The 15,244-nt window shown below is 42.8% G+C and overlaps 1 protein-coding gene across 1 annotated transcript in view; it reads left to right on the top strand.

The window, feature by feature from the left end:
• The window catches only part of parp8 (poly (ADP-ribose) polymerase family, member 8), a 410,911-nt gene that overhangs the window by 336,613 nt on the left and 59,054 nt on the right, over nucleotides 1-15,244 (top strand). The window contains exon 15 of the mRNA XM_072571640.1: nucleotides 11,866-11,958. Within this exon, the coding sequence (XP_072427741.1) occupies nucleotides 11,866-11,958 (93 nt within the window). The remainder of the gene's footprint in view (nucleotides 1-11,865; nucleotides 11,959-15,244) is intronic.

Genomic DNA, 15,244 nt, shown 5'->3' with positions numbered 1-15,244 from the left:
GCAGCACAGTGGCTCAGTGGTTAGTACTGCAGCCTCACAGTGCCAGGGACCCAGATTCGATTTCAGCTTTGGGCGATTGTCTACGTGGAGTTTGCATGTTCTCCCCGTGTCTGTGTGGGTTTCCTCCGGGTGCTCCGGTTTCCTCCCAAAATCCAAAGATGGACAGGTTAGATGGATTGGCCATACTAAATTGCCCATAGTGTTAGATGCATTAGTTGGAGGGAGATGGGTCTGGGTGGATTGCTCTTTGGAGGGTTTGTGTGGACTTGTTGGGCCGAATGGCCTGTTTCCACACTATAGGGAATCTAATCTAAAAAGATACTGAGTTGGATGATCAGCCATCGTCAGATTGAATGGCAGAGCAGGCTCAGAGTGCTGAATGGCCTACTTATGTCCCTATTTTCTATGTTTCTATTGTGCTGCCTTCTTGAACTGCTGCAGTCCATGGTGTTTGTGTACATCCACGGTGTTGTTATGCAGGAGTTTGACCCAGCGACATTCTAGGAGTGGTTGCATAGTTTCAAGCCAAGATAGATCAAAATCTGACTCGGGAATTATATTATCTGCATGGTCTGGATATACACCCGAAGCAGCTTCACACTGCCATTAAAGTAGCAGTTGAGTTTCAGCCTTAGACATCAAGCATTTCTTTCTCCTCATTTGCTCAGATGGTGATCAGAGATGTGCTTCTTGTAAAATGAGAATAGCAATCTGCCATGTCTCATTGATGTCAAAGTGTTTAAGGCAAACCTTCACTCGAGCAAAATAATAGTCACTGGTGCTTGCAATGCTAGTGAGCGAGCTTGTTGTAAATAATAAGTCATTCCTTGAACCATGCATTATCTTGCTATGATAATGAAGCAGTACCAATGACTTGTGAATATGACCAAATAGCATTCTGTACTTGTCAGAGAGAGCCAGAAGAGGAGATTACACATTAATTGCAACTGGGCAATGTGCAGTGTTTTTTTTTAAATGCTTCAGTCAGTCCATTTTCCAGATTCAGTAAAGCAGTCATTAATAATACAATATAGTTCATGCTGTCTTCTAGTGTTTGAGCTGTGCATGTTAGACTATTAAGATGCCAATGGTTACCCATTCATTATTTTCTGTGAGATGGTATAAAAATAGATGAAGTTGGATAATGTTGGTGTAAGCAAACATAATGATACATTAAGCAAATACTGGACATTTAGAGTCATAGAGTCATAGAGATGTACAGCATGGAAACAGATCTTTCGGTCCAACCCATCCATGCTGACCAGATATCCCAACCCAATCTAGTCCCACCTGCCAGCACCCGGCCCATATCCCTCCAAACCCTTCCTATTCATATACCCATCCAAATGCCTCTTAAATGTTGCAATTGTACCAGCCTTCACCACATCCTCTGGCAGCTCATTCCATACACGTACCACCCTCTGCGTGAAAAAGTTGCCCCTTAGGTCTCTTATATATCTTTTCCCTCTCATCCTAAACCTATGCCCTCTAGTTCTGGACTCCCCGACCCCAGGGAAAAGACTTTGTCTATTTATCCTATCCATGCCCCTCATAATTTTGTAAACCTATAAGGTCACCCCTCAGCCTCCGACACTCCAGGGACAACAGCCCCAGCCTGTTCAGCCTCTCCCTATAGCTCAGATCCTCCAACCCTGGCAACATCCTTGGAAATCTTTTCTGAACCCTTTCAAGTTTCATAACATTTTTCCGATAGGAAGGACACCAGAATTGTACGCAATATTCCAACAGTGGCCTAACCAATGTCCTGTACAGCCGCAACATGACCTCACAACTCCTGTACTCAATACTCTGACCAATAAAGGAAAGCATACCAAATGCCTTCTTCACTATCATATCTACCTGCGACTCCACTTTCAACGAGCTATGAACCTGCACTCCAAGGTCTCTTTGTTCAGCAACACTCCCTAGGACCTTATCATTAAGTGTATAAGTCCTGCTAAGATTTGCTTTCCCAAAATGCAGCACCTCGCATTTATCTGAATTAAACTCCATCTGCCACTCCTCAGCCCATTGATCCATCTGATCCAGATCCTGTTGTAATCTGAGGTAACCCTCTTCACTGCCCACTATACCTCCAATTTTGGTGTCATCTGCAAACTTACTAACTGTACCTCTTATGCTCACATCCAAATCATTCATTTAAATGATAAAAAGCAGAGGACCCAGCACCGATCCTTATGGCATTCCACTGGTCACAGGCCTCCAGTCTGAAAAACGACCCTCCACCACCACCCTCTATCTTCTACCTTTGAGCCAGTTCTGTATCCAAATGGCTAGTTCTCCCTGTATTCCATAAGATCTAACCTTGCTAATCAGTCTCCCATGGGGAACCTTGTTGAATGCCTTACTGAAGTCCGTATAGATCACATCTACTGCTCTGCCCTCATCAATCTTCTTTGTTACTTCCTCAAAAACTCAATCAAGTCTGAGAGACATGATTTCCCATGCATAAAGCCATGTTGACTATCCCGAATCAGTCCTCGCCTTTCCAAATACATGTACATCCTGTTCCTCAGGATTCCCTCCAACAACTTGCCCAACACCGAGGTCAGGCTCACTGGCCTATAGTTCGCTGGCTTGTCTTTACCGCCCTTCTTAAACAGTGGCATCTTATTTGCCAACCTCCAGTCTTCCGGCACCTCACCTGTGACTATCGATGATACAAATATCTCAGCAAGAGGCCCAGCAATCACTTCTCTAGCTCCCCACGGAGTTCTCGGGTACACCTGATCAGGTCCTGGGGATTTATCCACCTTTAACCGTTTCAAGACATCCAGCACTTCCTCCTCTGTAATCTGGACATTTTGCAAGATGTCACCGTCTATTTCCCTACAGTTCCTATCTTCCATATCCTTTTCCACAGTAAATACTGATGCAAAATATTCATTTAGTATCTCCCCCATTTTCTGTGGCTCCACACAAAGGCCGCCTTGCTGATCTTTGAGGGGCCCTATTCTCTCCCTAGTTACCCTTTTGTCCTTAATATATTTGTAAAAACCCTTCGGATGCTCCTTAATTCTATTTGCCAAAGCTATTACATGTCCCCATTTTGACCTCCTGATTTCTCTCTTAAGTACATTTGCAAAGTTAAAATCCCCTACCATAACCACCCTATGAAACAAAACCAACAAACGCATTTATGAAAACTGGAAAAATTCAGGTCTCTGGAAAACTAAGAAGTCAGGCTTTGCAAGGTGTTTAAACTTTGGTAATTGGCTTGAAAATTGAGAATTAAACGTAACAGCAGCCCCTCTGCCAGAAATGTTTGGTCCTGAAGGCACACACCTTTTTGAAGAGAAAGATTGACAGATCTTAAACTTCCATATATTGTACCCACATGCTGTTACTGTAAGTGTATATCTGAGTGTTCACAGGCTATTCTTAATGAGGAGCATCAGAGTCAAACTGAAACTAGTTATCACATGATACCATATGCATACTTTCCACTCGTAGTCAATGGTAAGGAACTGGAGAGAAACTAAATTCAGTCAGGGTAAAAGGAAGCAGCATGCATTTGCCATCCAAATGGCTTAGACTAGTCATGCATGAATGGTATCAATAAGACTTAAGGTAGCTATTGCTATAAGAGTGACATCAGTGACATTTGAGTACCTAAAATCATTTCTGGTTTTAGTCCATTAATATATTTATTTCAACCGCCCTGAAAATTCCATAGTTACAAATGCTGCTAAGAATATAAATGACATCTTCTTTCTCCGGAGTCCAATTTATTTAACAAGAGCAAAACAATATCCAATTGTGACATTCGCTATGCAGTTTCAGTGTAGAAAATGATACTGGAGGATGATCTACTTATATTTTACAAAGGTGACAAGAAGACCTGAAATCTTCACATATTCGATAAAATTTGTATTAGGGTAGCATGCAATGAGTGTGTGCAATCTGTAGAATGTCTTTGCACGCTTAATATTTTACTTTTTATTTATAAGAAAAATGTTCACATATCCGAAAATGCTTCACAGATGTTCAGTCAGACAGTAGTTGAGAGTGAGCAATAAAAATAAATAACAGGATGAATGATGTGATTCGTTGGTCAAATGTTTGCTTTAATAAAAGGCATGTAGAGACTTTTGAGTTTCATGCCTGGACAGCTAAAGGCCTGGCCACTAAAGCTGAGTGAAGAGAGCAGGGAGATAATGAGATGCCAAAGTTCAAGAAAAACAGAATGCTGAAACTTGTGCATTTTCTCACTGAGAGATTTTGGAAGAACTTTTGCTGCAAAGCCCAGTGAGACTTGTCAGTGAATTACCAACTCTCCACATTAACTAACTACCCTGCCACAAAAGTACCTCTCACATCCAATTCTATCCCATGCATGTTCACAGAAACAACTCACCACTCACCAGCTATCAGATAAAGACCAGCATTCCTCTCGCACCCCTGTGTAATCTTTAAAAGCTCATTGTGCACCCAGACAAACACTGTCAGTCCAGAGCTGCACTGTATAGTTCCTGACATTTGCACAAGGCATGGTAGACAGGGGAATACTGGCACCCTATTTTGTGAACAGGGACCTAGTGATCCTGCTGGATGGAGTAGTGCAAACATGAAACTGTCCCTTTGCTGAGGATCAGCAGAGGAGGTTGTGACACCAGACCATACCAGCCTAGTCTGAGGTTGGCACCCAGATCAACAGCCTCAGCCATCTGGAGGAATGCACAGCAATGCAGAAAAATAAGTCATTGACTTTCTCCACTTGACCAGCACAAGTGCCAACATCTCTACTCCAATTCCTCACACTCACTCTATCTCTGCTGCTGTACCCACCTCCCACAAAGGCTCATGATCGACCACCTTCACTATTATCTGCAACATCTTCCCTCGCTCTTTTTTATCCACCCCAACCTCTGTAACCGTAAATCCTGCATGTTCTCCGTGCTGACCATTCACTCACTCAAGACACCTCCCCACAAAAACAAACAGCACTGCTACCCACGCTCATCTTCCTTCATAGCTACCTCTTTATCATTCCAGGACAAAAGCAGCCCACACCAGGACAACAAGATTATAGGGTGGACAAGGTCAGAAGTCACACAACACCAAATTATAGTCCAACAGGTTTATTTGAAGGATCGGCATTCTGAAGGCTTGTGATTTCAAATAAACCTGTTGGACTATAATCTGGTGTCACGTGATTTCTGACCTCAGGTGGTGGTGGCCCAACATTTGGCTCCTTATATGGAGATGCTGACCCTGGCCATTCAAAATGCGTCCATGCCTCTGGATTAGTAATAGAGGCTGCCTGTGATTTACAGTGCTCAGACCATTTGGGTGAATCCATCTCCCTTAACTTGACTGAGGGCTCCTGACAATAATAACAAGCTTCTAATCTTTGAGCCTGTGCTAAACAGTCAGGCAAGACAGACGTAATATGAGCCTGGTAGCTCTGACTGAGGGGACAAAGCACAATGCAAGTCAGGGACTCTTGTGAGCATCCAAATAATCTCAGTGTGAATGAGTGTTTTGATGGTAAGTGAAGAGCTGAGAGATGCAGCCTGGTCCAGTTCATGGGCATACAATATTTTTGCAACAGCATCTCAATGATGGTTGCTGGTATAGCACTGCAGTGCAGAAACATAATATACCAGGATTAGAGATATGCCTTGAGGGTTCTTAGAGACTGGCACATGTCAGATGTCAATGACTATGAACGTGAGCTGCATAAAAGTGTACCCTGAGATGTCAGTGCCCAACATGGATATCCTTTGGACCAAACAGGAAGCTTAGGTCGCCAGGCTGTAATTCTGACTTCCATCTTGAAATTGCTTGGTGTCCAACTTGTTTCATACATTTCGTAATTTTGGAAGCTGAGTATTAATGAGACAAGTTGTGGCATTAATAAGGAATTTAACAAGCTATTATCTCATTAACTGGCAACCCTTTGCTGCCAAGTGAGAAACCCACCTTGTTGCTTACAACGCATCAAAGATTGAGTAAGATTCCCCCAACATTGAGCAAAACGAACATCATTTCCAAAATATCTTGCAAGGACTGTAATAAACATTGCACAAACAGGCAGATAACTTGCCACCAGGATACATGAACACCAACTAACCACAAAAAGACATGACCCACTACCACTAGTATCCTTACAGACAGACAAGGAAGGACGCCACTTTGACTGGGATAACACATCCATCCTAGGACAAGCCAAACAGAGACTTGCACAAGAATTCCTAGAAACATGGCATCCCAACTGGAACTCTATCAACAAACACATTGATTTGGACCCTTTCTACCATCCTCTGAGAAAAAAACCCAGAAATGACACTACCATCCCAAAGAAACATAAAAACATAAATAGAAATTGGAACATAACACCAGTGCTTCACCGGAGGCATCACCAGATGATGTCACTTAGTATGGTGACAAAATATCTGAAACTGAACCTTCCAGCTCAGCGAGCAAACTCACATACATTGAGATATGTGATTCTGCCATAAATCTTATCATAGCTCACATTGTTCAGAGTCTTAAAGGCTTCTGCACAGTGTTCTTTAATTTTGGTGGTATTCTTTGGAGGATTAGTGTGGACTTGTTGGGCTGAAGGGCGTGTTTCTACACTGTCGGGATTCTATGATTAAGGAGGTGATAATGCAAGAATGGTTGAAGAGACTCCAGTCAGACTACCTGTGTGAAAAACTGCAGAGTTCAAGAAGGCTTTAAAGAGACAACTCACCTCTGCGTGCGCCTGTTCCTGGGCTTGGTCAAAGTGGCCAGCACTGAGCCTCCCCCTCTTCCATGGTTATGTCTACACTCGCACATCCATCGAGAAGTTGCATGCCCACCCACTGGCAGAGTAGAGAGCTTTAAGAACTAGTGGGCATTACTAGGGCGAGTGCATTGTCACCTCAGATAATGATATTTTGATTTAATTGTGATAAGTTTCAGTTCCAGTTCTATAAGTTTCTGTCGACTGTTTGGTTTGTTTTTGTTACAGTGTCCTGACAAGGACTGTCTAATGTAATTATTGTTTTATTTAAAAGTAGTATGAAGGATGTCCCCAAAATGATGCTTTAAATTTTTAAGTTTCCTCTCTGACTTGTTTTTGTTACAGTGCCCTTTAGGGGCTACAAATTCTAAATTCTAAAAATGATTTGGTTAACCGTTTCAAGAAGGCAGCTCACCATCACCTGCTCAAGGACAACTAGGGATGAGTAATAACTGTTGACCAGTCAGCGATGCCCATGTCCCACAAGTGAATACATTTTTTAGAATTTAATTTTAAAATCATAGAAAGAGGGGTTGGTAGCTGCACTTATAGCCACAACCCAATATGACATTCATTGCATTCCATTTCCTCACCTGATCTAGAGACGTTTGTTCCTTCATAAGGTAAGTTTGCATTCTGTTCCAATGAAGATGTCAGTTGAGTCCATAAGAACCTAAGAAATAGGAGCAGGAGTAATGCTATCTGACCCCCTCGAGCCTGCTCCACCATTCATTAAGATCATGGCTGACCTTTTTGTGTTATCTCGTGTTTGACAAGCATTATATTCATATTTGAAAAGTGTTCTCATTATTCTTGAAGTAACCCTTGATACTAGAAAAGTCCTCAGGAGCAACTACTAGTCTCTCTTTGTAATTCATGCTATCAACTTCCAGAGGCTTGACAAGGCAATGGGCTGAGAGCTGGAAAGTTATGAGGCATTTAAATTTAGAGTAGTTTTTTTTGTAGGTGCTGACTAGATGAGTTAAAGGGCCTCTTCTGCGCTCTATGATTCTAAAACTTGAAGTTAGAATGGCAAAAAAAATCTGGTAGCCATCTTAGAGTCCACAAACTCCATCTTTTATACATGCTTAATGTGTAAAATCTGTCAATTAAATTAAAATTTAATATGTTGAGTTGAATATCTTCTTGACAGTTATGTATATTGTTGAATGGTTGCTGTTAATTTGCTAATGCTGCCAACTGCTGGGTACTTCTGACATTGCATGTAATGCTTTTGAGCTTTTACATGACTACTTTCCAAGACCTGTTTGAGTAGATGGATATTTCTGGGGTAAAGCTGTTATTTGGGAGAGAGATTGGTAATATAATTTATCAAAAGAAAATGAACTAACCATGCAAATATTATGAAATCTGACTCCCACTTTCTACAATAAATCAGCAAAACTCTGATGTACACCTGAACCCACCTCTGTCTGTCATGCAAGTCTGGAATCAGTTGGAACTGGATGCAGAAAATGAGTGACATGTACTTCCATATGCTCCAAATACAACACTGATTCCCTCACAATGTTTGTAGTTTGGGGCAGGGATGTTTTCACTTTTGTTTTTTATATAATCATTAGGTGCTGGTGTCATTACCTGTCCATAGTTGCCAAGGGAAGATGATGATGAAGCTTCATCTTGAACATCTGCAGCAAAAGTGCATTTTTAATACATTAAATGACTTGCTAAGTCACTACAGGGGAAAGTAAAGAGTGAACCATGTTGACAAGGCTGTGGACACTTAGGCTAAGAATGGCAGGTTTCCTTCCCTAAAGGCCATCAGTGAACCAGCTGGGATTTTACATTAATTCAGCAACGTTAGTATGGACAGGAGAAATAAGCCTGTGAAACTCTGTCAAAGGTACAGGGATGTTTTCATTTATCATTTAGAGGAAAAGGAAGAGAAATGCATTATGTTTTCCGCATCAAGATGTTTAAAAGTGATATATTGTCACTTTTAATGTCAACATTTATGCACCACATATTTTATTTCATAGCTTCATTGTCCATCATCCCTATTATTATTTGTTGCCTCCAAAGTGGCCTTCATCCTTGAGGGAAATTGTAAAGTAAGATGAGCAGATGACCAGTAGGCATCAGTGAGAAGGATACATTGTTAACTGTAGGACTGCTTTGTGCTGGGAATGGCCACAATGGTGACATTTGGTGCATGGGGTGCAAGCACTGCCTCAGATCAGCCGAATATGGCTGTATCAGTCATCACTTGTGCAATCCTAGTTAAGTACATTTTCATCTACAGGTATCCTGACTACATCTGAGTCTTCAACTTCTCCCTCCTCCCAATCCCTTTGTTGCTCTTCCTCCTCCCTTTCTCATACAAAGATGTAGAGTGTTTAGATCATAAGTCATAGAAGCAGAAACAGGCCATTCAGCCTTTTAGGTCTGTTCCACCATTTGATCATAGTTGGTAAAATAGGGCTGAGTCAGCATGGCTCAATCAAGGGGAAAATGGGTACTGCCGATGCTGGAGATTAGAGTCAAGATACTGGAAAAGCACAGCAGGTTAGGCAGCATCTGAGGAGCAGGAAAATCAATGTTTTGGGCAAAAGCCCATCATCAGAAACACGTCATTTACTGTCTCCGTTGCTCCCGATGCAGTCTCCTCTACACTGGGGAGATTGGACGCCTACTGTTAGAGCGCTTCAGAGTACTCTCCAGGACACCCACACCAATCAATCCCACCACCCCGTGGTTGAACATTTCAACTCCTCTTCCCATTCTGCTGAGGACATGCAGGTCCTGGGCCTCCTCCGTCGCCAATCCCTCACCACCCGACGGCTGGAGGAAGAACACCTCATCTTCCACCTTGGAACCCTTCAACCCCATGGCATCAATGTGGACTTCAACAGTTTCCTCATTTCCTCTCCCCCCCACCCCCCCCACCTTATCCCAGTTCCAGTTTTCCAGGTCAGCACTGTCCTCATGACCTGTCCCACCTGTCAATCTTCCTCCCACCTATCTGCTCCACCCTCCTCTCTGACCTATCACCTTCACACCATCTCCAACCACAGATTGCAATTTCAGCTACCTTACACCCAGCCCCACCCCACCCCCTCCCATTTATCTCTCCACCCCCGAGGCTCCCAGCCTCATTCCTGATGAAGGGCCTTTGCCAAAAATGTTGATTTTCCTGCTCCTCGGATGCTACCTGACCTGCTGTGCTTTTCCACCACCACTCTTCATCAAGGGGAGGTCATGCCTGACAAATCTGTTAGAATTACTTGAGGATCTAATGAGCAAGTTAGAAAAGGAGAGCCAGTGGACATTTAGATTTCCAGAAGGCCTTTGACAAGGTGCTGCACAGGAAGCTGCTAAATACGTCAGGGGCAAGGTACTGGCATGGACAGAGGATTGGCTGACTGGCAGAATGCAGAGAACATGGGTAAAGGAGTCTTTTTCAGAATGGCAGCCAGTGACCTGTGGAGTTCCACAGGGTCATGTTGGGACCACAAATATTTACATTGTTCATTAACAATCTGGAGGAAGGAACTGAGGGCATAATTGCTAATTTTGTAGATGATACAATGATAGGCAGAGAGACAGATAGTGTTAAGGAAGCGAGGAGGCCGCAGAAGGACTTGGACAGGCTAGAAGAGTGAGCAAAGAAGTGGCAAACGGAATACAGTGTGGGAAAGTGTGAGGTTATGCATTTTGGGAGTAGATTAGAGGCATAGTCTAATTTCTAAATGGGAAAGGCTTCAGAAATCTGAAAAGGACTTGAGAGTCCTAGGTCAGGTTTCCCTTAAACTTTGACATGCAGGTTCAGTTAGCTGTTAGGAAGGCAACTGCAATGTTTGCATTAATTTCAAGAGGGTGAGAATACAAGAGCAGAGATGTACTGCTGAGGCGCTGGTCACATCACATTTGGAATATTGTGAGTAGTTGTAGACCCCAGACCTAAAGAAGGATGTGCTGGCATTGGAGGGTGTCCAGAGATGGTTTACAAGAATGATACCAGGAATGAAGGGTTTATCATATGAGGATCAGTTAAGGACTCTGGGGCTATACTTGATGGAGTTCAGAAGGATGAGGGCACATCATTGAAACTTACAGAATACTGACAGGCCTTGATAGTGTGGACATGGAGAAGATGTTTCCACTAGTAGGAGAATCTAGCACCCAAGGAACAGCCTCAGAGTGAAAGGATGATTCTTTAGAACAGAGTTGAGGAGGAATTTCTTCAGCCAGGAACTCATTGCCACAGAGGGCTGTGGAGGCCAAGTCTGAGTGTATTTAGGACAGAGATACATAGCTTCTTGATTGGTTATGGGATTACAGATTACAGGGAGAAGGTTGGAGAATAGGGTTAAGAAACATAAAGCCCTAATTGAATGGCGCAGCAGACTCAATGCACATGTGACCACTACCACCACCACTAGCAACCCCCCCTCCCCCCCCCCCTCAGGGCATGCAAAATGACAGCGTTGTGTAAATTGCCTCTAACTGAATGCCTGCCTCCATTCAGAAAACAGCCAGTCTGTCTCCATGTCTGCATCAGGGAAATATCCCCAGTGGTGGAGATATATCAGACAGCCATTCCACACTCTCCTTGCGAATCATCCTGGCATGCTCACCTACAAACTTGCCCCCCACCTCCCTCTACTAGACTAGAAAAAGTCTATTTCTTGTCAGTTCAACCCTTACTGGAGTGCTGGACTGCACAATGTTTATGTCCTCAAAGTGGGCATGAGAAGATTCCTCAGAAAATTTAAACATAATAAAGTTTTTTTCTACCCTATTTAGCAACTGAAACAAATTGAACTAATTGATATTTAAAAGTCCCTTAAAGGAGCATTTTCTTCTATTCATAATTAGGTTTAAACAACTAATTGTATATGTTACTGCACAAACTGTAGCAAGCAGAACCTGAACCCAGACCTTCTGTCTTAGAGATAGGGACATTACCAGTGCAGAGCAAGCACCTCCTTTATATTTATGTGAGGACCTGAGGAAATGTAGGCTTTTTTTAGTCCAATTAAGTCATTTGTCATTTCTCTTAAAGAACTTAAAGAATCAGTGTGTTTATATTCTTTGTAATGTGCTCAAATTTTGTTTCTACATTAATTATACTGTTTTCTTTATTGCAGCCCACAGTATGTGAGCGAGAGCTGTGCGTATTTGCATTCCAGACTTTGGGTGTAATGAATGAAGCTGCAGATGAAATTGCAACAGGGGCACAGGTACACGAATGTTAAATAGCCAGATCTTTACCTCACAGATCAAAGTGATTGATGATTACGATGAACGTGTTGCTAGGGGAGGATTAGGTAGCACGGAACATTTGATCATTTCTTTTACCCATGCAACCCAGTTTAAATCTAATCAAGCCAAAAAGAATCAAATCATTTTAAAAGTTGTCTTTTTTTTGGTGTAAAATTTGTTTTGTTTTAATTTTAGAATCCAATATTCCTTTAGCTTCTAACCATGTCTATTACATGAGTAAAATAAGAACAGTAATACTAAAGTGCTTCAGTAAGTATTTTTAATACTCTAATTCATAAGTGCGCGGTCTAGTATGAGACTGAAATTTACAGGTTACAAATTTATAAACAGTAGAAATAGGAGCAGAAATAATTGACTTAGCCCCTTGAATGTGCTCTGCCGTTCAATAAGATCATGGTTTCTCCACTTGTTTCAATTCCAAATTGTCAAATATTGCTCCAACCTATGCTTCCTCTGCTTAACGAGAATATATGTGTCTCTGTATTTAAAATAGTCAATGACACTGCCTCCACTGCCTTCAGAGGCAGAGTTCCAAAATTGCAAAATCCTGTGAAAGAAAAATTTCTCTCATCTCTGTCCTGAAAGGGCAAACCCTAATTTTAAAACAGTGCACCCTAGTTCTTGACTCACCCAAACAGGAAACATCATTTCCATATCTAACTTGTCCAGAACATTCTTATACACTTGAATCAACTCACCCAGTGAAACTCCAGTGAAAACAACCTCACCCCTCTCCAATCTATCCTCAGACAACAATTCACTCATTCCCAGTATCAATCACGTAAATCTCCTCTAACTTAGGTGCAATGCATTTACATCCTTCAAGAAATAAGGAGACCAAAACTGCAAACAGAATTCATGATGTGGTACCATCAATTCCCTGAAACAGAACATCCTTACTTTTATGCTTAAGTGCTGTCATAGTAAAGACAGGTATCCCAGTAGGCTGCTTGATTATAGGCTGTACCTGAATATTAGCTTCTTATGACTCATGCACCAGAAAACCTAATTCCCTCCACAGTTAAGAATTCAGTATTTGTTCTCTGTGTAAGTAATTTTTTTTTTCGTTAAATCTTGAGTCATACAATACGGAAACAGACCCTTCAGTCCAATTCATCTGTGACAACCAGACATCCCAATCTGACCTATGCCCTTTTGCCAGCATTGGGCCCATATGCCTCTGAACACCTCCAGATAAATGTATCTACCCAGATGCCTTTTAAATGTTGTAATTGTACCAGCCTCCATGACTTCCTCTGCCAGCTATTCCATACACACCATGCCCTCTGCATGAAAAGTTACCCCTTTGGTCCCTTTTAAAGCTTTCCCCTTGCACCTGAAACCTATGCCCTCTAGTCTAGGACTCTTCCACTCTTCTTGCTGCCAGTGTAAATGATGAACAGGCTTTACGGAGTCAGGAGGTAAATTACTTGACATAGTATTTAGATTAGATTAGATTACTTACAGTGTGGAAACAGGCCCTTCAGCCCAACAAGTCCACACCGACCTGCCAAAGCGCTATCCACCCAGACCCATTCCCCTACATTTACCTCTTCACCTAACACTACGGGCAATTTAGCATTGCCAATGCACCTAACCTGCACATTTTTGGATTGTGGGAGGAAACCGGAGCACCCGGAGGAAACCCACGCAGACACGGGGAGAATGTGCAAACGCCAACAGAGGCGGGAATTGAACCCAGGTCTCTGGCACTGTGAGGCAGCAGTGCTAACCACTGTACCACCATGCCGCCCATTTCTAGCCTCTGACCTGCTGTTGTAGCTGCTGTGTTTATATAGAGTCATAGAGATGTACAGCATGGAAACAGACCCTTTGGTCCAACCCATCCATGCTGACCAGTTATCCCAACCCAATCTCATCCCACCTGCCAGCACCCGGCCCATATCCCGCCAAACCCTTCCTATTCATATACCCATCCAAATGCCTCTTAAATGTTGCAGTTGTACCAGTCTCCACCACATCTTCATTCCATACAAGTACCACCCTCTGTGTGAAAAGGTTGCCCCTTAGGTCTCTTTTATATCTTTCCCCTCTCACCCTAAACCTATGCTCTCTAGTTCTGGACTTCCTGACCACAGGGAAAAGACTTTGCCTATTTATCCTACCTATGCCCCTCATAAATTTATAAACCTCTATAAGGTTCCGACGCTCCAGGGAAAACAGCCTCAGCCTGTTAAGTCTCCCCCTGGAGCTCAGATCCTCCAACACTGGCAACATCCTTGTAAATCTTTTCTGAACCCTTTCAAGTTTCACAACATCTTTCTGATAGGGAGGAGACCAGAAGTGCACGCAGTATTCCAACAGTGGCCTAACCAATGTCCTGTACAGCCGCAACATGACCTCACAACTCCTGTACTCAATACTCTGACCAATAAAGGAAAGCATACCAAACACCTTCTTCACTATCCTATTTACCTGCGACTCCACTTTCAAGGAGCTATGAACCTGCACTCCAAGGTGTCTTTGTACAGCAACACTCCCTAGGACCTTACCATTAAGTGTATAAGTCCTGCTAAGATTTGCTTTCCCAAAATGCAGCACCTCGCATTTATCTGAATTAAACTCCATCTGCCACTTCTTAGCCCATTGGCCCATCTGGTCCAGATCCTGTTGAAATCTGAGGTAATGCTCTTCGCTGTCCACTACACCTCCAACTTTGGTGTCATCTGCAAACTTACTAACTGTACCTCTTATGCTCGCATCCAAATCATTTATGTAAATGACAAAAAGTGAGGGCCCAGTACCGATCCTTCTGGCATTCCATTGGTCACAGGCCTCCAGTCTGAAAAACAACCCTCCACCACCACCCTCTGTCTTCTACCTTTGAGCCAGTTCTGTATCCAAATGGCTAGTTCTCCCTGTATTCCATGAGATCTAACCTTGCTAATCAGTCTCCCATGGGGACCCTTGTTGAACGCCTTACTGTAGTCCATATAGATCACATCTACTGCTCTGCAGTCATCAACCTTCTTTGTTACTTCTTCAAAAAACTCAATCAAGTTTGTGAGACATGATTTCCCACGCACAAAGCCATGTTGGCTATCCCGAATCATTACTTCCCTTTCCAAATACATGTTCATCCTGTCCCTCCGGATTCTCTCCAACAACTTGTCCACCACCGAGGTCAGGCTCACTGGTCTATAGTTCCCTGGCTTGTTTTTACCGCCTTTCTTAAACAGCGGCACCACGTTCGCCAACCTCCAGTCTTCCGGCACCTCACCT

The sequence above is a fragment of the Chiloscyllium punctatum genome, chromosome 1, assembly GCF_047496795.1.
Source record: "Chiloscyllium punctatum isolate Juve2018m chromosome 1, sChiPun1.3, whole genome shotgun sequence".
In the NCBI taxonomy this organism is placed as follows: Eukaryota; Metazoa; Chordata; class Chondrichthyes; order Orectolobiformes; family Hemiscylliidae; genus Chiloscyllium; species Chiloscyllium punctatum.
Note: the sequence above shows the minus strand (reverse complement) of the source record. Positions and strands in the feature narration are given on the sequence as shown.